The sequence below is a fragment of the Pseudomassariella vexata genome, assembly GCF_002105095.1.
Source record: "Pseudomassariella vexata strain CBS 129021 chromosome Unknown BCR38scaffold_2, whole genome shotgun sequence".
NCBI lineage: Eukaryota > Fungi > Ascomycota > Sordariomycetes > Amphisphaeriales > Pseudomassariaceae > Pseudomassariella > Pseudomassariella vexata.
The window spans coordinates 1,380,018-1,401,937 of NW_024467957.1; the positions used below are offsets into that span (position 1 = coordinate 1,380,018).

The following is a 21,920-nucleotide window of genomic DNA, read 5'->3' on the forward strand; positions in this document are numbered from 1 at the left end:
TAGATGGGCCGGGCTTGCTGCCGACACTCCAAGCCTCCTTAGACTTAACTTTCGAGAGCAGGTCTCGCATCCATTCGTCTCATCGAAGTAGGGGCCGTTGTGTAACGTACTTGTAATGCTGCATGATCATGATTGATCTGAATGGAGTCAGAAAAGAAGACTTTACTTTACTGCATGTGCCACCAAATACCCCGAAGTGGCATGTTGGATGAAACCGATTTTCAAATTAGCAATGCGATAAATTAAGGAGGGCCTTGCATTTGGGAATTATGTGTCGATATCCAGAGAAAATACTTCGCCGAAACATGACAGGGGACTCCGTGCCCTTAGTTGACGACAGACTGCCTCATGTTACTTTCGAATCCTTCAGTCGTAGCCAGTTCGTATTACAATCCACCTAGCGATAGATCTACGTAGAGTACGATGTTAGCAAGTCACCAGACAACAAAAAGTCCACAATTTATCTCAATCAAGTCGATGTGTAGTCGCGTACTGCTGTCACGGGTTCTTAGGCGAGGCGGTTACACGAGACCGTTTCTAAGACCTGCAGAAGTGACTGACAGGTCGCATCATGAAATCCATCTCAAGCTCACAATTTCACCTCGTGCTACACCAGTTGTTGGTTCACAGTGGCTGGTAGAATGGTATCACAAGTCGTTAAAAGGCAAACCTAAGGCAAACCACTCCTCAAACATCATCGGGAACTCCCACAGCAAGGGAGCATCCGCATCCACTAGTGAATCGATTTCCGCCATCCTGACAAAGTACTCACGGATGGTGCATGATGCACGACTATCACCAGCCCCCCACCCCCAAAAAGCCTCGAACTTTCCCAAAACGACCAGGCGCATGCTGAAAGATAGAGCCCGAACCGGTTTGCTGTCCCTCCAACTCACAAAGCGGGAATCAGACTTCGATTTGGAAGTCACTAATTCGCAACTATTTGTCTCGTCTGCACACCAATACGGCAAGCGAGCGCTTAAAGCCTTAGTCTCACGAAAGACGTTGCATCGATGTGCAGACGACTTGCAGCGCCGCAAATCCCGGCCTATTTACCGAGGTGAGATCCCTGCGAGGAATCAACCTGGGACACAGTTGAGCGAAGAAAAGCATGGAAACAAAAGTGACGATGGGGATGACAACTTCATGCACTTGGTCATTGGAAACCCATATTGACTTTATTATGTTTGAAGTGGGCAATTACTAATCTCATTGAGATTAACTCGAGTACATCATCAACACGAGAGAACGTTGGGCGTTGGACCTTGTTGATCCTGATTCTGGAGAGTTACTACATTTCGTTTTGGTTCGTCAGCTGCTGCAGTCATCTTTGTTTACGACTACAGCCATTATTAGGTTTTGCGATTGTTCCTACTTCGTACGATTTTCAACATCCTTCTCCTGCCAATGTCCATCGGGAAATAGCGGATGAAACAACAGCGAAGGAGAAGAACTTACTATTCCTCAATACTCGGTCGCTAGGCCTAGGCGTTCTTGTTCATATACGGTATTTTCGTTCTAGCAACTCCACGCTTGCAGTTCATCAGCGCCTCCGCGCGTGGCTAAAGTTGACTAGCATATTTGCCCAAGGACTGTTTCCGATATGCTCACGTAAAGTTTTCAATCTGCCATGGCCTACTGAACTCCAGCTTTTGGGGGTCATGCCCGAGCAGGTTGTGAGGACGGCTCGGCCCAAGTAATCGTAAAGTTGTGCTCTACTATAGGAACTCACTCACTATGGCGTAAACTACTTGTGTAGTCAGGTCCATTAAGGCTGGAGGGTACAATCAAGGTGGGCAGAAGAACCGGACGTCAGCCCTCAAGGTTATGACTGGTTACAACAGCTGTGTTCAAACTCGACAGTGGCGTGGCGGAGTTTCAGGCTTCAGCTTTCGGTAGCCAGCCCGCCGGGGGAACCTAGGGGCGTGCTTTTCAAGTCACTTGAGTAGAGCCCAAATACTCCCTACTTTTGATGATATGTGCCATTGAGAGAAAGCAGAAAGCAACGGACGTCAGAACGGGGCCTCATGTCGTGCCGCGCTTGGTCGAGAATGGAAAATTGAACGATTGCAGGAAGTGCAGGCGGTTCGCGCTGATGCAGGCAGGGGATCGGAAGTAAACAACACGGACGGGATGAAGCCTGGCCAGTCAAAAGAAGGTATGACATTGTCAAAGAGCCACATGAGTTCTACCTACCAGAGAGCCGGACCGTAGCCGAGACTTCCTACGTGACATTGCTCTTCTACGGAGTAAGGTGAATAAAGCCAATCAACGACGCGAAGTAGGTGTGAAGGTACCTCTAACGAAGTATCAGACTTTATCCTCAACGTCCTCAACGCGCGGGCCAAGAGAATCTTGGAGCTTGAATCCGACAATATTAAGCAATCAGGGGCGAAAGCAGGAGACCTGGCCGCTCAGCGACTCAGACTCAACAGGTACAAAGTCCTTGAGACAAAACCTTTGGTTTTCGACGCCGACGCTTGTACCGCGCGCCCCACTCCTTCCTTCCGCACCATGCCTCACCAGACCCTTTCCACTGAGCATTCAAGGAGGTCCCTGTCCCATTGTATTCTTAGCCCCCAATCTGATCCGCCAAGGCCCAGCGAAAGTCCCAAAGCCGCCGCAAGACCCGTCAAGTCCATCGCTTTTTGGAGGTCAGCCCATCGTCTTTCCCTCACAATCAAACCCGCCTAGACGACATCCCCCCTTTGGAAACCGGGTCTCTTCGTGGACGAGTCCAACGTACCCTTGCCACTCCCCCCCCGTTGTCAGACTTTGATGAGGTTATTTTGACTCTTCTCTTTCTGGATGTCGATTCAGGCATATTATGGCATTTTGACGAGCGAGCGCTACTTTATCTTGGAGGGATCGATGCAGGGTGTCTTCTGCCATTCACTGTCATCTTAAACGGCCGTCTTCCTTTCCTGCCTCGTCCTCGATCGGCCGGTCCCCTTCCTCGACGAGCGGATACCCAACTGTCGGCGCATTGTCAATTCTCGTCTACCAACTGCACTTTTGGGAGTTTGCGCGGAATCCTCCCGATTGTTGTGCATTTTACCAGATTCTACGCAGTGAAATCTTCGTTGCAACCTGAGGAACAGCCATTCTGAGGTATGCGGTTCCTTGACCCCAGCCTTGACTTCTACTTCCACCTGCCACTATTTGTCTCAGCAATGCAATAAACCAACTGTATTGCATCTGAAATCAACTGAGATGGGCATCACCGTATGGTAATATCCCGCGGCCTTCCCCTGGGTACGCCTGTTAATACCGGTGGCGGGACCAGATCATATTACTGAATCAAGCGCAAGTGCGGTGCATCCCAAAGGGTATCATCAACGGGAGGAAATCTTGGAACGCTTGGCAGCAACCCTAGCTAACGCTCCCTACTTAGATTTGCTTGTTTCCACTTCGAAAGGTCACAATTGCAGCGAGCCCGACCGTTTGCAACTTTTCCAAGATACCTACCTTGAGCGGTATCTCCGCTGCGCTGTACTCTACTCTCGAGCTGCTACGAAATGGCTGGGTACGCGAGACCGATCAGCTTCTCTGAGCGAAGGGGCAGTGTACTAGGCGATGACTTGACTCTGAAAACTAGCCATGGGCCTGTGATCAACCAGAGAATGGATAAGATGGTTCAACCCAGACCAAGGGGACCTCCTACCCCGAGCATGAGTACGCCAGCGCCGGACTTCGACCAGCAACTGACGGGGTCACCTCCGCCTCCACCGACGCCAGCGGCATCGCCTGGCCCAACACACGCACAGCCTGACTGGAGTGATGCAGCCGAAGATGAAGATTTCTTCCTGGCTCACGTCCGTCAGCACTTTCAGAATTGCTCCAGCCCTCAGAGGAACCGACTTCTGGCCGACCTGCTCAACATGTGCACAACCCAACAACTGAGCTTCGTCCATCAGTTTGTCAGTCCGTTACTGAAGAAGGACCCCTTCACAAGTCTCCCTGACGAATTGTGCCTGCGAATCCTGTCCTTTATCGACGACCCGCAGGTCCTTGCACGCGCTTCGCAAGTATCTCGCAGGTGGCGAGATCTTCTGAGCGACGACGTGACGTGGAAGAACCTCTGTGTCAAGCACGATTACGGACGGAGGTTGTCCGAAGTTTCTTATGGCGTCCCTTCATATGCACCAAGACGTCCAAGCGCAGTCCCCCTTTCCGATCCCGAGTTCGTCAATCACAGCTTTCCTGGCGCTGTCCCTACGGCACTTGCTGGAGTCCCGTCCCATCAACCATCACACAGTTTCGAGGGACTACGTAGTACGGCATCATCTCCGCGCCCAAAACTACGGTCTTACAAGTCGCATTTCAAGCAGCGTTATTTGGTTGAATCGGCGTGGAGAACCGGCGGACGCAATACCACAAGGACCATAACCCAGGATAACCGAGTCGTGACTAGTCTTCATTTGACTCCCAAGTACATTGTTGTGGCTTTGGATAATGCTCGTATCCACATATTTGACCGGGAAGGCAATGCGCTGCGGACGCTGTCCGGTCATGTTATGGGTGTATGGGCTATGGTTCCATGGGAAGATACCCTGGTCAGTGGCGGCTGTGACCGAGACGTTCGAGTTTGGGACATGACCACTGGTACATGTATGCATACCCTGCGTGGACACACATCCACTGTCCGGTGCCTCAAGATGTCCGACTCCAGCACAGCCATCTCAGGCTCGCGGGATACTACCCTGCGAATTTGGGATATCAGGCAAGGCGTGTGTCGGAACGTGCTTGTTGGTCATCAAGCCAGCGTAAGATGCCTCGAGATAAAGGGCGACATTGTCGTTTCTGGCAGTTATGACGCCACGGCTAAAATATGGAGCATTTCCGAGGGCCGGTGCTTGCACACACTGAGTGGTCACTTCAGTCAGATCTATGCTATCGCATTCGACGGTCATAGAGTGATCACTGGCAGTCTCGACACCAGCGTGCGTGTCTGGGACGCTCACACGGGAGAGGCTATCGCAGTCCTTCAGGGGCATACCTCGCTTGTCGGTCAATTGCAGCTCCGAGGTAACACTCTTGTCACAGGTGGCTCAGACGGCTCGGTCAGGGTCTGGTCGTTGGAAAAGATGTGCCCCATCCACCGCTTGGCTGCACACGATAACAGCGTTACGAGCCTGCAATTCGACGATACCCGCGTCGTCAGTGGAGGAAGCGATGGCCGAGTGAAGGTTTGGGACGTCAAGACGGGCCATCTTGTGAGGGAGCTTATCGCCGCAGAGTCGGTTTGGCGAGTGGTTTTCGAGGATGAGAAATGCGTAGCTGTTGCCAACCGCGGCAGCCGTGTGATGATGGAGGTAAGCATGATCTACCCCCACAGCACCACTTCGAACCACTCCCGTAAAATGGGCTGCATGGGTTGATGCTGGTTTTGCGGACCAACACATTATTACCCTTTCGGTTTACTTCGAAACAACTGCTGACAAAGTCAGGTCTGGTCATTCTCACCACCAGAAGATGCCTACGAGAGGCCGATGTCACTAACGCAAAGAATCGGCGCGGAGGCGCCAATCCGACCCCAGAATGTGGTAGACTATCGGCGGTCTACACTTGGTCTACCAGCTTCAGCCAGTCCCGTCGAGGATCTCGGGAGCCAGGACGTGCATATGAGCGACGCTGGCCCTTCGACTGCACCCTCGGGAAATACGACCTTCTTCCATGACGATTAGGAGGCTGCGGTGAGGCAGCACATATACATGGCATCAAAACCCGGTGTAGCTGACGCTCCGAATTGATCTCAGCCACTGAGACAAATACAGTAGAACAGCGGCAGCAGCGACATTAGTTACTTCGGTTATCGATTGCGGTATCTGTTGCAACGGCTGTTTGTGGACCAAAACCTCATGGCCAGATATGGATACGGAAATTGCATGGCTAGGCGTTGGATGTAAGATTGGCATTGAAACATATTACAAGCATTGGGGGTGAGGTGTCATTTAAGGCCTGGGTGCCGGCAGGATTATAGCAACTGGAAACCTTACCATGTGTGTATACGTGGCCATAGGTTTAAACGATTCGATACGCCTAATGGAAGAACGAACATATCGACTAATCCCGTCCGGTGTGAAGAGTGGATGTGCACAAGACCGGACACGGCAGTGTGGTAAGAAGTGGATCAAGGTAGCCACGACGGGTCCACTACAGGTATTCCCTCATACCAGGTAGTGAGGCATATCGGGCCTGTAGACTAGGTCCTCAACTCGATGCGTCCTTCTGGGCTTTTCGTTCATGGCTCATATAGCTTTACTGCCCTTTTCTTCAAAAGAACAGGTCTCCACCGACGACTTTTGTTTCATTGACACGCAAAGAATTACAAAGCTGGATAATATTTTCAAGTGCAATTTTACTATGAGTATAGCACCGGCCCGATCCCCTGAGACTGGAGCGTCAATGGTTCGGTGTCTAGGTGTCTTCCCCCCTCCCTACCCCCCTCCCCCTGACCATCGGGTCTCCCCGTGGCCCGATGGAGAGCCAATTTACTGGAGCGCGGCTGTCAGTTAATCTGCTCATTCACTTCAACTCTCAAGTACCGGAAGATGTGGTGGACTTCTCCTATACTCGGAGACGAGAAATCCACCAAACGAAAAATTTGTGAGATGGCTGATAGACCGGCGCCACCTTGGACACCACATGCCAGGTGCGACGAAAACGGAACGCGCCGAGCTATTCTCTAGCCAAACATTATTTTGACATCTTTTCAGCTCAGGATGAGACATATTATGCTAGTTCTCCGCCTGACGGATTGCCTTGTGTTGATTCCAACCGCGAAAGCGACCTTGATTGTGCCTCCTGAAGTTATATTATGATTAATAACATCATCCGATGACAATAACATCGGGGCGCTTAGCGGCGGCTGCAGGCCGACGACATGTCGGCAATGCACTCGTTCCATCTGGACTATACAACTCGGGTATCGCTGCTCAACCACGTGGCTCGGATCTTGGTGGGGTCCGTTTGGCAAGCACGACCCCAGTCGGTGATGCCAAACCCAGTAAGTGATGCACTTCTCCATCCTTCTTTGGCGAAATCACCATGATGCTAAAACATTGTCCCCAGACAAAAAACAGCGAGTTGTCGTATTGGGGTCAGGCTGGGCCGGATACGGGTTTGCACGAATGCTAGACCCGAAGAAATTCGAGCGCATTGTGATATCGCCGCGCTCGTACTTCGTCTTTACGCCGTTACTCGCCGGTACCGCCGTCGGGACGCTCGAGTTCCGCGCTGTGTTGGAATCGGTCAGGCGACTGGGTCTCGACAAATTCCATCAAGGGTGGGCTGACGATATCGACTTCGCGCGTAAGACGATTCGCGTCGAAGCTAACACGTCGGATGACCTGGCTTCGCGCACGCAGACGACGGCCGTCACGTCTTCGGACCTGCAGGGCAGAGAGGGGGATATGTTTGATGTGGCGTACGACAAGCTCATCATTGCCGTGGGATCGTACGCGCAGACCTTCGGCATCGAAGGCGTGAAAGAATACGCCAATTTTCTCCGTGATATCGGCGATGCTCGCAAGATTCGACTCAAGGTGTTGCAGTGTTTCGAGAAGGCTGCGCTCCCTACTACGTCGAAAGCGGACAGGAAGAAACTGCTTCATTTTGCCGTGGTAGGAGGTGGGCCGACGGGGATCGAGTTCGCCGCTGAGTTGCACGATCTGATTCGCGATGACATCCGTAATCTCTATCCCGAGCTGATGGAATCGGTGGCCATCACGGTTTACGACATCGCGCCCAAGGTCCTGCCCATGTTCGATCAGACACTGGCCAACTACGCCATGGAGACGTTCCGCAGGGAGGGCATTGCGGTCAAGACGGAGCATCACCTTACAAGGATCAGACGGGATGAGAGCTGCGAAGGCTGCTTGACCCTCAACATCAAAGAGTACGGAAACAAAGAGGTCCACGCCGGCATTGTGGTGTGGAGCACTGGACTGATGCAAAACCCTCTGATACAGAAGATGGGCGACAAAGCATTCTCGCCGTCCGATTTTGAAGGACAAGGGGATCAACCACCTGTCAAGGTCAAACTGCAAAGGGACTGGCAAACCGGCAGTGTATTGACGGATTCCCACCTTCAGGTCCGCGTAGTTCCCAACGAAACCCGAGCAGACCAAGTCCTGACCACGGAATCCACCGCCCTTCCCGATGTTTACGCCATCGGCGACTGTTCCATTATCCATGGGCTCAGCCTACCCGCCACGGCCCAAGTAGCCAGCCAAAAGGCAACTCATCTGGCCAAGCGTCTCAACCAGGGGGATGTTGACATGGTGGATTTCCGTTTCAAGAATTTGGGTACCATGACCTACGTGGGGGCTGGAAGGCCATCCACCAGAGCCAGACGGATGACCTCAAGGGCTGGGCGGCGTGGGTTCTCTGGCGCACGGCGTATTTGACGAAGAGCATGAGCGTGAGGAATAAGATTATGGTGCCGGTTTACTGGGCCATGTCGTGGCTGTTTGGTCGCGATATTGCTAGGTTTTAGGATAAAAGCTACACTGACAGAGCAGGTGAAAGGGTAGAGGTCACAGGGGGTTATACCAACAGACGTATAGGACGCAAAGACTCGTAACATTTAATGGCATTCCACGTATAATACAAACCATTCCTCATCTATAACGCATACTTATCTGACTATACGCGTTAGCTCACTTCGCGAGCCTTGATGAAATTATGTGTGCCTCCTATTTCCTCTGCCGCGTTTGAAATTTGTGGGAGATAAACCAGTAAAGGTAAAGGTTGTCTGAGGTTTGCGACTGTATATTTCTTTGGAGACACGATCAGCAACTGCAGCAAGCTGCCCATTTCTCACTGAATGCCGGTTTGTTCATAGACACGACAAAGGTGAAGACGACAACGGGGATATTTCTTGAGTGTTGAACATGCCCCTCTTGATCGCCTGGGGAGCAAAATATGGCTGTTCTTGGTTCTCTGTATACTGCTCATAGCCAGGGTGTTCTTTTGCCTGGAGGTGAGTTACATTCTAACTAGCATGGTGATATCTTGACATTCCAACTTATGCAATGCCTTGTTAGGATCTGTGTACACCTTACAAGAAATCTGGGGCAGGCTCGCACAGCAATAGATACATATCTCCCCTTTGAATATTATGATGAATAGAGTCCTGAGGGCACGATGAGAAGGAGCCTGTAAGTAAGCCTTAGCATACTACGAGCAACACTTCTAGTAGCTACAACTTGGAGATCATCAAAGCACTTTTGCAGGAGTGTGACTCAACAATAAAATCCTGTACCCGAAGACAACATAAATGACCAAATAATTCCCGAGACAGAGACCACAGCCAACATCCCTATTCCTGTCGGCTCAATGATTTAACAATTGATTACACAACACTACAACTGACGCCGTTTCTCGAAAAAAACACGAGAGCATCTGGGGAAGCTGTTGCCCTGTGGTCAACAACAACAACAACAACTTGGCGAGGCTCAGTATTGACACGTCTTTCACGTGGCCCTGCTCTTTCCCTGTTCGTCTATCCTCAGCCAAAGCTGGCAGAAAATCACGATTATTTACCCCTCAACCAAAAGCTCTCGACACGACTTTGGGTTAGTTCCTCTTTGTATCAAATCATCACACACTCAGATGTAGCGAGGGCACCTGTCACTCCATTGCATCTACTCTACGCCTTCATCATCTTCATCATCGCAGATCTTCGGGATAAGGTTACTCATCATTATGTCGACCGCGGTTTCCCCTAGTGAGGCCGACAAGCAGTGGGGTTTTTCTCTGTAGCTCCTTCCTCTTCACATCGCTGACCCATCATCATTCAGGCTTCTCGAGTCAGGCAATTTTGCCGACACCACAGTCAGGTTGGGCGATCGCGTCTGGAAGCTCCACAAGAGTGTTCTCTGTACTCGCTCCGAGTGGTTCAAGCGAGCCCTCTGCGGCAAGTTTATTGTACGCGACTTATTTTCTTCTTCTTTTCTCTGCTTCTCGAGCTTCATTGTCCTCGTTACTGGAAAGTTTATTGGGCTGATAACTTGACCTAGGAGGCGGAAAAGAACGAGGTCGTCTTGTCCAAGGAGGAGGACCCTACAACAATTGACCAAATGTTCTACTGGATGTACGCCAGAGGTAAGTTAACATGCAGTCTCTTCTTGCACTCTTATTTGGATCGGACACTCCGGCGATGTTATGTGCTCTGCTCTCGTCGATCTCTGCCATTTTTGATCAAGGAGCTCGGCTGACGCAAATACGTCCAGAGCTGATGCCCTGCGTCTTCGACGACGAGAGCCAACTATACGTCGCTTGCATCAAGCTCTACCATGCAGCCGACTATTTCATGCTGGAACCACTCAAAGTCGTAGTCTCGAACCACCTGAGCGCCCGCCTGCGCGCCAAGGCCAACGCTGCTCAGAAGCAGTTCTGCACACCCGTCACCAGCAACGTCGCCACCAGCCCCAACTTCTTCAATGGCCCTAGCGCCGTCGGCCTCTTCAACGTCTTCAATAGCCCCAACGTCGTCAACGACCCCAGCACCGCCAACAACACCAACAACACCAACAACACGAACCTCACGGTCGACTACAAAGGCTTCGCCGACGGCCTCGAGCTGGCTTTCCTGAACTGCCGCTTCGACGAGCTCTTCCACAAGTTTTTCCACTTCTTCGAGGCGACCCACCTCTGGGTTCTGACCGACCCCAACTTCAAGTCGGTTGTTCTGCAGCGCGTGCCCGAGCTGGCCATCGACATCCTTGAGATGGTCCGCGACGGCGTCCGCGGCAAGACCTATCACCCCGATCTCCTACCCCCCGCCAAGTGTCGAAGCTGTCGCCGCGTGCCCTGGAGCTGGGACAGCTTCTATTGGGGCGAGATCCGCATCAAGGCTAATGGAAAGCTTTCAGCTTCTTGCTGCCTCTGTACGCCTGGTAAGAAGATCTGAGTGGTATTTTTGGGGGTGGGGGGACGGTATAAGTCTAGGTTTTGCGGCACACTTGTGAGCAGGATGAAGTTATTATCTAAGACGAAGTTGGATCTAGTTAGGAGCCAGAAAGTTTGGTAGCAGAGACTGCTTGGGCTGGCCATGGCTCGTTTGGCGACTGGACCATGATTTCTGGCCACCTTTTACTCTCTGTTTTGGTATTCTCCAGGACAGATCAAGACACTCTTCATCGCATGACACTTGGAGGTAAGAGATCTTCCACACGATGAACAGATTCAGAGGCACCCATTGAGGACAAAGTTTCTCAACAACTTTCGAAAATATAACCAGCAGTCATGACATCAAAACTCCGTATAACTAGTAAGATGTTGCTAACATATACTAGGTGATGGAGCCAGAGCCCTTCGCCTTCTCCTCTTTTAAACCACCCATGGATGTTCAGCCTTTCTAGATCATACATAAATCCCGAAGCGTCGACCGGTCGTAGGATCAAGAGTCCCAGGTTTGTATGCTCGCGCACCTGACTCGCCATTGGAAACGTCCACAATGTCTTCGACGAGGAGCCTCCCCTTCTAACAACACCCTTGCCGGATTACACCAGATATCATTACCCGAGTATCTACCTTAATATCTACATGTTTTGCTTATTTGATATCAAGGGTCCAATGTAGCCCAATCGTCACCATGTGTTGTGAAACCACGTTCGTAGAGGAGGATGCCGTCATCTCGGTCCACCAGCTTCGACGCGGACGAATGTGGAAGAGATTCAGCAAAACTAGACGTACAGGCTACAAGGCATCCAGCACTCTCCCCAACAGAGATGAGTTGCGAGAAGAGACTCAACTAGGCCCGGTATTCATCCCTTGCTTTAAACCAGTCTTCAGAAAATTCAAGTCCAGATGACGATAAGCCCAGGTTGGCCGGACATCTCTTCGTTGTTCAAGAGCTGCGTTTCCAGGTTACAGGTTACTACAGCTTATTCCATTGCTGCCGGCATGAGATCGACGCATACATTCTCAAAATACTGGTGGATACATGTTGTATCAGTAGTTGGTATACAGTTGATAAAAGTCCTAAGGACAGTGGCCCTGGATTCATGAGTTACAAGAATTATACCACACAAGTGCTTTCAGTTGTTCTAGACTGCGCGAAGAATGAACAAGTATTGCGTGTATGGCCGTCATCTGCTAGGCAATAATACCGAGTACAAAGTGTGCCTCGCCCTCGATTCAACGTTCACCCCCCACCGTTTGCCCTTATACAGACTCTTCCTCAGCCATCACCTCAACGAAGCCACGACAAGCCCGCTTAACCCCACGGCCGAACTTCCCGAGCCAACCCCCGGCAGCCAGTCCATTGTCATCCACCCTAGCCCTTGGTTGGTTCTGCGCGTTCATCGCACGGCCCTGACGCACCGCCACGGGTACATGTAAGAAATGTGAGCTCCTAGGAATCAGCTTGATGATATCAACAGCGAATAAGGGCACCTCATCAAGTATCTCGACGAACTTGGCGTCCTCGAGGACCCAGAAGCTGGTCATCTCGACGATCTGGCGGAAGACGGCGTGCAATTCAGGAAAGTCGTACGAGTACGCGACCTCGAGGCCGAGCTTCAGCCCGCGCAGCACGTCGTCGCTAAGGAAAACCTCGTGGCCTGCGTGCGGGGGATTCTTGCAGTAGAGCTTTGCCATCTGGACGGCCCTCGACATCAGGTGCGCGGCCAGGAGGCCACGGACTTCCTTTTTGAGGTCGGCTTGCAGGAAGAAGTCGGCCGTTTTGTAGAGCTCGGCGTAGGCGCCGTAGAGGAGGTCTTCGTTGGCGAAGATGGAGGGATCGAAAGCTGGATAGGGAGCGGTCTTGGTTAGTGATGGGTACTTTTGGTTGAGCTGAGTTGTGTGATTCTGCAGTGAAGACATGGCGGCGGACTGCGATAGGTTGTTATTACCACTCACATTGGCAGGTTTTGGTGTAGACCCATAGCAGCATGGCATGGACCGAGTCGGGATCCTTCTCCTCAAGGACGAGCTCATTCTCCCTAGCTTCCTGTACATATTTGTGAGCCTTTTCCGTATTGCGCCAGGAAGAGGGGAGGCAGGAGCTGGCTATGTGCGGTCACCTTGAAGTCTCCGCAGATGGCGCGGCGGAACCACTCTGATCGAGAGGTTAGAATGGCTTTATGGAGCTTCCATTCTCGGCCATCGCACTTGACGATGAAGTCGGCGAAGTTTCCTGTCTCGAAGAGCCTGGTGTAGGGAAGTCAGTACTTTGCTCGAAGGTCCAAACTATGGATGGATCAGCGACAAGGAAAGAGCAAGTGAACCTACTTCTGGTCTTGATCGATTCTGCCAGACATCATGGTGTATATGATGGTTGAAAGTGGTTGTAAGACCAATTAGGGTTAGGAATTGTGCATGGGATTGTGTTTTGCACCGCGGCACAGTGATGAGAATGTGGCAGCCAGGCTCGAGGGGCTCGTGGATGGCCGGGAGTTGGAATGCAATTTACTCGGATCAAAATGTGGTCGCCAACATGCGTGGTTGTTTCCACGGCTTTAAGAGAAGCTGGATCGAGTGTTGAACTAGGATGGCAAAGAGAAGTGACCTTTGTGGCGACCTGGGGACATCGGATTTTCATACATCAGATAACATGGAAACTGCGTACAAGTTGTTACTGAACGGACAATGCTATGGCATCACAATTTGTGACAGCCTGGTCAGCTAGTAATGCTTTCTTCAAATTCATTAAGTTTTCAACAGATTTAGTTCGATCTGTACAACAGCCGAGATGCACTTCCTCACCACCTAGTGTTTTTATGATGTGAATATATATGTTCTGCAATGTTTCACTCGACCTGATAGTGCCATTTCGGGTATTAAATATTCGTTTCGTTTCTTGTCAGTTGTTAATTCGTAATAACTACTTACACTATATTCCATGACACAATACGAGCACAAATCAGACATGAAACACACCGTGCTCATGAACAGGCATACATGGTCCATATGGATTGAGGCCAGTCCGTTTCAATGAATACATCGAACATGGAAGCCTTCCTGGCCATATTCCAGCTAGCGTGTTCGAAACAGCATGTCAGCAAGTATGTTCGGGTGAGCTTGTCTGACAAAGGGGGGAGATTCAAAGCCGAGGCTTATCTATTGCTACATAATTGTACAGCTTCTACATTTGGTCTTCCAAACCTTCGTAACTGTGGACCAAGCGTTCGATATATACTTTCCTACCAAACATGGAAATACCTGCAGCCTCCTTTTCATGCTTACCGCTTACCCAAGCCCCACCGATACACTCTATCCTGAATCTCCTCCCAAGTCATCGACTTGACAGAAAGATTCGGGTTCTGTGCCTCCTGTAGCACAACGGTTGGGGCACCGCTGCCAGCTCCAACATTTCGTACCGCACCGCCGACAACCTGTTTCGCCACCCGGCGCAGGTCCTCGACGGTGAGCATCTCAATCTTGCGACACATCTCATGGACTGGTACCTTGCGGCCGTGTACCTGGACTTGCCTGCCAAGATCTTCCAGCTCGACCATACGGCTCTCCAGGTTCATCAACAGACTAGACCGCAGTTGGTTCTTGGCCCGGTTGACTTCCACCTGGCCCAAGGCTGCAAAGCCTGTCTCAAGCGTCAGCGCGCGGAGCTCCTGGCACATGACATCGATCATGCTGTGGGTGCGGCCGGGTATGCACATGGCAGAGATGCCGAAGAGGCCCGAGTCAGTGTAGGAGTGGTTGAAGGCAACGCACGACTCGACCCAGGCGTGCTGGTTGAGCACGTTAGTGTACAGCCTTGAGTACATGCCCTTCCCAGGACCTCCAGCGGAGAATGATCCGCCGCCACCAAGCAAAGTGTTCAGTGTTGCTAGAGCGTAGATATCGTCTGAAGCTATCGGTAAACCTTCGAAAGCCAGGTGAATGTGAGTGAAGATGGGCTGATTAGGGTTGTAAGAAGGTGCCTGTGCTGGGAGGGAGACGAAACCACCAGTGTAATGTGCGGGGGTGGCCATGTCTTGTAACGAGGGTATGGCATTAGTTGCGTCGACGACGGAGGCGGCCTTTGACGCAGAGGTGGAGAGATTCTTGAAAAGGGGTATCTTGGAGAAAATGCCGGATGGTGGTTGTTGGGACGAAGCAGAAGAAACTGAAGATGACGTTGAAGTAACCGAACTGTCGCTGTCTTGTGATGCTAGCGAGTCTGTTGACGTTTCTGATGCGGCCCGACGTAATGCTGGCAATTCCTTGCCCTCCATGTCACCGAAGAATTGTGTGGCTAATTGGACAGCCTCCTCATGGGGCACTCCAGCAAAAGCGACGACGGTCCTCTCGGGACGGTAGAAAGCCTCTCGGTATGCCTCAACAACCGTCTTGGTGATTTCGGGTATGCGCTCTGCTGGACATAGCAGTGGGTTGCCCAGAGTATTGTCCTTGAAAGCGGCCATATGCACGAGCTCGGGTATGATGAGCTCAGGCTTCTTCCAGATTTCGTCGATCTCATACTGAGCAGTGGTGAGCTCCTGTAAAACTTCTTCTTCCGTGATGCGAGGGCTCCGTATCGTCTCGGCCAGGAGTTGGGTGGCGGTGGGAACGGCCGAGTTGAAGGTGGCGGCCTGGTACATCATGGACTCTCTGGATGAGACACATTGTATGTTTCCTCCAAGAGATTCTACTGTCGCTGCGATTTCCTCGCCACTTCTCTGTTGTGTGGACTGGAAGGCGAGACGATCCACGATATGGCTCACTCCACTAACATAGCTGTTTTCGAATCGGGAACCAGCCTCGACGTAGACGCCTACGCCCGAGAAAGACCCCGGCAGGGCCTCGGATGCGACTCGGATGCCATTTGGAAGAGTTGTTATACGGTCAAGCTCGGTAGGTTCCTAGAAGAGAAGTCGCGTCAATATTTCCGCCGTGACCAAGTTGAGACAGGGTATAGATGCCGTGTACTTTTGGGGGTGGGATGTTCACGGAAGCGAGCGTCCTTGCTTGCCACAATTTGGGTGACCTGGCTGGCAATCGCACCGTGGAGGTCAAGCCTCTCGTCAAGGTCCTCAAGCTTGCCCGAAACATTTTGAGCCGATGGATCGCAGGCTGATGACAGTCAATAGCACATCGAGGTTGTCTGTCGCGAGTGACGCAAAAAGCCTTGAGAGTGTTCGCTATCTTATCGGGTGAGTCTGTCTGATGGTCCGTGCATGACTGACTGACTGACTTACAAATTCATCAGTCTGGTTGGTTGGACGGACAGGCTGGTTCCCTGTTAGCCCTTGCCGGGAGAGAAGAACAACTACAGATTCAGCCTTGTTACACTTTGTATCAAACCATGGCACGTGGTGAATTACCTCATTTCTTCAGCTAGTGGGTTTTGCGCAGCCTTCAGGCAAATCGAGAGCTTTGTGATCCTCTTATTTCTTCCAACCTTTTGAAAGACTGCCGAAATTTGTCCAACTCAGCGTGTGTCGTCAAGACTTCACCACTCAGAATGGCACCCCCGTCAATCCAAATTTTCACATTTGTTTGGAATTGCTGCCCATCGAGGCACGCAAGATGATTCTATGCGAGCTTTTAGGCCTCAACACGCTCAGAGATGCGTCTCGGCTTACAAGGCGATGTGCTCAGCATACCTGGTTGACAAGTTGCATGCTTACATCTACGGTGTGGATCCTTCTCTGAGCACATTGGCGTTTCCACCCAAGCTTGCTCGGGAGCTCCGAGAAAACGACCATCGACCACTTCATTGAGAGCTACATGGTCGGTGATGCCAAACTCAGCACCGTCTTTGCAACTGGCTCGGAACGTGGCCGTTGGAGTTTTCGGGCTCGGAATGTGTATCGAGCGCAAGAGTGGCGAGAGTTAGTGCCCGCCGCCTGGCAAAAGCCGTCAAACTACGAGGCATTGCCCGTCGATCTCGTGCTCTGCTCCAGAGATCTGTACACTCAAATCTTTGACCGCTTCGACACTTTCAGACATGGGTGGTCCTGGGTCAAGAAACTATTCGCAGAGGCCACAAATCTCGACCTAGCAAGGAACTAAACAGCGGGTTAAGTATTGCGCTCACGGGTGTATAGATTTAAGTCATACACAGGTGGCGACGGGTTTCCTGGCGTACCTGCACTCTCATTAGGGAGTAGTCCTATAGTCACCCTCTGTATCCGATTTCTAACCCAGTCAACCATGCGCATAGTTACCAAGCGTGTGTGTGAGCTAGGTTTGGGGCACTCCCGGTGATCGGCTCGCCGATCCGAACGCTTCTCCTTCTCCACGAACGGAATAGACATTCTGCGCAAGCTACTGTTCCCAGAGCGCGGCATCGAGACACTATACCCGCAGATCCACACATTCTGGCATCTTGAGCCTTTCCTCGGAAGAGTCGCCAGTTCCCTTCCCGCCCCTTTGAAGGAGCAGTGGGACGTATGGCCGCTGAAAATTGGAGGCGAGCACCACAAGGGCTCTACACCGGATGGGATATACATGGGTGCCTTTCTCCCACCGCAAGGCGAGCAAATTTACGATGGCTTATAAGCCCTCGAGAAACCCGACTTGGCGGCCAACGTCGATGCCTTGCGATAGACGAACGGCGGTATTCATATTACGAACATATCAAGTTGGACCCAACTCGTCGTATGACCTTCTGGAACCACGAAAGACTTCTCTCGGTCTAAGAAGGGCCTCATACGATATTACAAGAAGGAATTTCAAGGGTTATGGGGAATGGGGAACACATAAGAGGGCCATTCGCACCGCTTAGGCTTCCCAGGCCAGTAAATGCGAGGGAATATGACAACTCTCAATAAGACGGCGAGGCTTGAAGCAACATGCGGGGTAGTCGAGAAGTCCGGGGAGTAATCTTCCGACCGTCGACCACATATGTGCTGACCGGCCCGAAATGTGCTATTAGCTGAAGCCCACGTTTGATCTGGCGTTCTAATTGTGGGGTGAAGGGGCCAGATGCGAGTACCGCGATGGTAGATTGTCCTCACTGGAGTCACGTTTATTTACTTATTTCCGCTGTGAGCATGAAGATTGGGTCTGTAATCATGCTTGATACTATTTTGGACAATATGAATCAAGGGAACGCAGGTTGACCGCTCAAGGAGAATCGCCAACATTAATGCGAATGGAGTTTGTACGCTTTGGCACAACACATCCCGCATGGCTTTATGAACCACTCCTTCTACACAACCTCTTGCCCCATCACCTGGTCAACTTTACCTAAATCTAATTGATGGACAAGCCAGATTTTCACAAACTCACGACGCGCAAGACACACCACGGCCGGAACCTGCTCGCAAAGTGGGTGTTCCCGACTGCCGCATCGCCTCGCGTATGTGAGTATTGATCAGCGCATAATGAAGTCAACCTAGAAGGAGCCGGGAACTATTCTCGAGCCCACATGTTTGCTTGACTCGTTCACAACTCGGATTCGCCTTGGCACTCGGCGCTTGGCGAGAGCCAAGTTCAGCCCTACCCCAGTTCGCCATGTGAGCCAAGACGATAGACGGTAGCTTGGCACTGAGGTCTTATACGAACGACGGATATAAAACTTCAACATATGGTATGTGGTGAAATGGTTTGGATTTGGCGATATGGGTACAAATTCGTTTGATTTCTTCAGGGTTCAGAGGCGCATCTTCGTTTACCTTCGTGTCATCGAAATGCCGAACAATTTTGTATCACCAGTTTGCAGTACCCGACTCAGCACACCTACATCTCTCAGGAGGTCTCTTTCACAACTTGACTCTGTCATAACAAGATTTTATAACACATTGAATACCTTATTCATATCAAGAGGATTCTTTAGCGTATCTTTGCAATCACCATAATACTGACTAGTGGCCGATTTAGGTATCAACGGTTGCGAATATTCGAAGTCAGGATTCGATGCTGACGCAGCGAGTTCAAACGATCCAAGACCAACCGCCAAAGTACCACAACAAGCATCACAAGTCAATGACAAGAAACGAGAATGATACGCCTCAAGACGAAAATATGAAATTTGTACACAGTACAATATATACAGAAAAAGACGAGTCGACACTATCCAAGTTAACATGCACAACTCTCTGCCAGCCGCTCCCCCCTTTTGTCACAGGATGGTCCCGTCTACGACGAGATATCGCTCTCGTCGTAGATGCAGTAAGTGCCGTCAGCACCGGAGCCGTACTCCGACGGCTCCTCGTCGTTGTCATCGGTACCAGTGTAGGTAACGCAAATATCGTCGACGTCGCTGGCGACGATGTTGGTGAAGGTGGCGGAGTCCCCGTAGTTGTAGTTGATGCCTGTTTCAGAACGGTTAGATTGACGTTCACAGAGATTTGTATTGTACGTGAAAAGGGGGATGCGAAGCAGAGACATACCAGCAAGTTCGCTTCCGCTGGAGGCAGTGATACCGTCCATAATGACGTGACGCTCGTACATGGAGTCACAGTTTCCGCACGAGCGGTACAGCTTGCCGAATTCGGAGACGGTGAAGTCACTGATGGAGACGGTACCGGCACCGTTGTGCTGGACGACCTTGTCGGAGGCGCCGAAAGCACCACCACCATTGATGTAGGTGGTGTCACCAGAGTCTTGATTCTTGATGCTGAAGGCGTCCTCGCAGACTGCGGACCACCAAACGTTGGTCAAGGTACATGCACCTTGGCAGTGGACACCCTCAATCTGGTTGGGGCCGATGATGACGTTGGAGAGCGAGCCGCCCTCCTCGATCTGGAAGACGGCGTCAGAGTCGCCGCCCTCGTCCTGTCCGGTGCAGCTGACTCCGCGGTCGAACATAACCATGCCGCCGTCGAAGGACTCGCCGGCTGCAATGGTCTTGACGTCATCCAGGACGGAGGAGCCCGAGGAGGCGGGAAGACTGTCACGCTTGGCCTTGACCAACTTCGGGTCAGGGGCGGAGGTGATCTGAGGTCCAGGGGCGGCGAGGGCGCCGATGGCCAAGGAGGCGATGAGAAGCGAGTACTGCATTTTGATGGTGGTGTTGGTGAAGGAGTGGGATAAGATGATATCTAGTGGCCTGCTTAGACGTGGGATGTGGCAGGAAAAGAATGACAAGCACTGCTTGTATGCGAGTGAAGCTGTTGAAAGAAGGTGTGATGATGACTTGGGCAGAGAGTGCTGAGGAGCAAAAGAGAATTCATCATCTGGGTGGAAGTCACCGCCGTATTTATATCACATTCGATCCGTTGAACGGGCATCCGTGAGAATGGGTTGGGAGATGGAAGCAAAACCACCAGCTGTACTAGCTGCCGACAGCCGCCCAGACTTACGTTGATGACTTTGGATTAACAGCTGGGGGGTTCTAGAGAGCTCCTGGAAGAAATTTCTGAGATGAACCTGAAAACCCTGGTGCAAATCCCTGGTGATGGCTTCATGGGGGCCAACAGCAACCCCAGTGTTTGTTTAGAACAGATCAACAGACGCCTCCTGTCCCAGCAGAGTCATATATTGGTGTGTCGGCAGCGAGACGTGCCATTTTGATTGTCGTGATCCACCATCACACCTACGCAGCCGGAAAACCTGGCTGTTTGCATGTTCCCATGTTGATAAAATGGGTAGTATCAAGGATGCGCTAGACGCCCACGCTGCTTGACGACTGCGACGATGACCGGTGGACAATCTCGGCCGGCCGCCGTGGTTAACAATGGGGCCAGCATGCATAGACGAAATCCCGGTCTAACGAACACCGGGGTTGTCAGCGCCGCTGCCGTCCCCAGTTTTCTGAAGCACTGCCAAGCTTGATCATCGGCTTGGCACTCTCCAACAGCAGATTTTCGTCCGATTCCTCGGCGCACACAAGTGGGAGAAATGATATATTCGTCATACTTCGCTCGATCGGATCTGTGCAGGTATGTTTCAAGGACCCCTTTCATCAACTGCCCTGGAACCTGCAGCCCCGAGTAAATTCCGGCGTCGGGCGCTTGGTGTAAGTGGAACCGGAAAAGGAAGTACCCTGGTCGTGCTGTTCTTTCCTGCCTGCCTGCCCATGCTCAGGTTCTGTTTGAATGTGCTCAGTGGCACAGCACAGATTGGTGGGATATTTCTGACAATGTTGATCCTCATGACACAGACACTCCGAGTTGCCGTTACGAGATGTTTAAACGACAGTTAGTCCAGTAAGGATATTGTTCGAGTATAGTCACCCGGCTAGAAACATCACATCTACCTCTTACGTTTCATCCCGAGTTATGTTTGTAAGTATTGCATACTCCTTGAGTCATGCCCCTGGACCAGTGGCCCAACCTGGTTGAAAATCCACGACTGCGTGGGGTTTCGGATTATTTTACCTGTCTGGATTGGAGAGATACCTGGTGGCTCCATCTCGATCCCCCGTTTGCCCCTTCTGGCCTCTCTATTCTCTCTATTCATTCATTCTACAAAATTATCTCTATGGGTCCTTACAGGATCATTGGCTGGTCCGTGAAGTCGTGACCGTCGACCAGGTTCCCAGGCAGACTGTTCCATGGGGCAAGTTTGCTGAGCCGCACACACACATGGCAACATAAGTCTCCATCGTTGGTGTTTCCCAGCCGCGCGTTCTATCTGTCGACAGCATATCGTCAGTACGTAGCACAGGCGACGAGTATCAGGCTATTAGCGAGACGCAGGAACCCTAGTGAGCAAACAGTCAGCCGCACAGTTTCAATCTTGTTGGACTTCGCATCGAGGCTTCCCAACCTGTCAACTTTACGGGCTTGGGGAGTACCGAATTTGTGGGAGATGACTACTTGCGTCCATGAGAGTGCAATTTGAATTCATATCAACGACACGTAATGTGGGCTTCATCTGAACCCCTCCAAGGTACGCAACTCCTCACCCGTTCATCCCAATGCGTTGTCAGTTCCCACATTCCACTTTTCTCAGTTCTTGGCAGAGCTTCCCCAATAAGGAGCATGAACACCAAATTCCAGTCCAATGAAGGCATCCCTGGGATCCTCCGAGGGATTCTCGCATGCGGAGTCGGGACGTTTCTGGACAAAAGACGAGAG

At 51.4% G+C, this 21,920-nt stretch overlaps 7 protein-coding genes across 7 annotated transcripts; 4 read left to right on the forward strand and 3 right to left on the reverse strand.

Moving 5' to 3' along the window:
- Window positions 1-269: 269 nt before the first annotated feature.
- BCR38DRAFT_405551 (uncharacterized protein) lies at window positions 270-1,176 on the forward strand (the record flags this gene model as incomplete). Its single annotated transcript, XM_040857969.1, has 2 exons — window positions 270-379; window positions 513-1,176. 2 exons carry the CDS (start codon window positions 270-272, stop codon window positions 1,174-1,176), a joined length of 774 nt encoding a protein of 257 aa, XP_040719835.1.
- A 2,229-nt stretch (window positions 1,177-3,405) lies between these two features.
- Window positions 3,406-5,704, forward strand: BCR38DRAFT_94705 (WD40-repeat-containing domain protein). Its single transcript, XM_040865793.1, has 2 exons — window positions 3,406-5,315; window positions 5,451-5,704. The coding sequence occupies exons 1-2, from the start codon at window positions 3,519-3,521 to the stop codon at window positions 5,685-5,687; spliced, it is 2,034 nt and encodes a 677-aa protein (XP_040719836.1). The 5' UTR covers window positions 3,406-3,518; the 3' UTR covers window positions 5,688-5,704.
- Window positions 5,705-6,840: 1,136 nt separating this feature from the next.
- Window positions 6,841-8,500, forward strand: BCR38DRAFT_481047 (pyridine nucleotide-disulfide oxidoreductase-domain-containing protein; the record flags this gene model as incomplete). The annotated part of the gene is made up of 3 exons (XM_040863339.1): window positions 6,841-7,009; window positions 7,075-8,285; window positions 8,351-8,500. 3 exons carry the CDS (start codon window positions 6,841-6,843, stop codon window positions 8,498-8,500), a joined length of 1,530 nt encoding a protein of 509 aa, XP_040719837.1.
- A 1,211-nt stretch (window positions 8,501-9,711) lies between these two features.
- Window positions 9,712-10,932, forward strand: BCR38DRAFT_502784 (uncharacterized protein; the record flags this gene model as incomplete). The annotated part of the gene is made up of 4 exons (XM_040864865.1): window positions 9,712-9,749; window positions 9,807-9,933; window positions 10,026-10,110; window positions 10,239-10,932. 4 exons carry the CDS (start codon window positions 9,712-9,714, stop codon window positions 10,916-10,918), a joined length of 930 nt encoding a protein of 309 aa, XP_040719838.1. The 3' UTR covers window positions 10,919-10,932.
- Window positions 10,933-12,174: 1,242 nt separating this feature from the next.
- BCR38DRAFT_481049 (uncharacterized protein) lies at window positions 12,175-13,271 on the reverse strand (the record flags this gene model as incomplete). Its single annotated transcript, XM_040863340.1, has 4 exons — window positions 12,175-12,758; window positions 12,871-12,961; window positions 13,035-13,161; window positions 13,243-13,271. 4 exons carry the CDS (start codon window positions 13,269-13,271, stop codon window positions 12,175-12,177), a joined length of 831 nt encoding a protein of 276 aa, XP_040719839.1.
- Window positions 13,272-14,046: 775 nt separating this feature from the next.
- On the reverse strand, window positions 14,047-16,217 carry BCR38DRAFT_420334 (peptidase M16 inactive domain-containing protein). The gene is made up of 3 exons (XM_040859377.1): window positions 16,149-16,217; window positions 15,880-16,091; window positions 14,047-15,812 (listed from the first exon to the last, which is right to left on the reverse strand). The coding sequence occupies exons 2-3, from the start codon at window positions 16,000-16,002 to the stop codon at window positions 14,193-14,195; spliced, it is 1,743 nt and encodes a 580-aa protein (XP_040719840.1). The 5' UTR covers window positions 16,003-16,091; window positions 16,149-16,217; the 3' UTR covers window positions 14,047-14,192.
- Window positions 16,218-19,035: 2,818 nt separating this feature from the next.
- BCR38DRAFT_454797 (pectate lyase-domain-containing protein) lies at window positions 19,036-19,899 on the reverse strand (the record flags this gene model as incomplete). The annotated part of the gene is made up of 2 exons (XM_040861733.1): window positions 19,036-19,211; window positions 19,290-19,899. 2 exons carry the CDS (start codon window positions 19,897-19,899, stop codon window positions 19,036-19,038), a joined length of 786 nt encoding a protein of 261 aa, XP_040719841.1.
- Between the last annotated feature and the right edge of the window lie 2,021 nt (window positions 19,900-21,920).

Bases quoted from the DNA above. Each gene is read 5' to 3' on its own strand.
- BCR38DRAFT_94705 (XM_040865793.1), top strand. From the start codon at position 3,519: ATGGCTGGGTACGCGAGACCGATCAGCTTCTCTGAGCGAAGGGGCAGT. The intron at 5,316-5,450 runs GTAAGCATGATC...TGACAAAGTCAG, and splicing joins GCAGCCGTGTGATGATGGAG to GTCTGGTCATTCTCACCACC.
- BCR38DRAFT_420334 (XM_040859377.1), bottom strand. From the start codon at position 16,002: ATGTTTCGGGCAAGCTTGAGGACCTTGACGAGAGGCTTGACCTCCACG. The intron at 15,813-15,879 runs GTACACGGCATC...CTTCTCTTCTAG, and splicing joins TGAACATCCCACCCCCAAAA to GAACCTACCGAGCTTGACCG.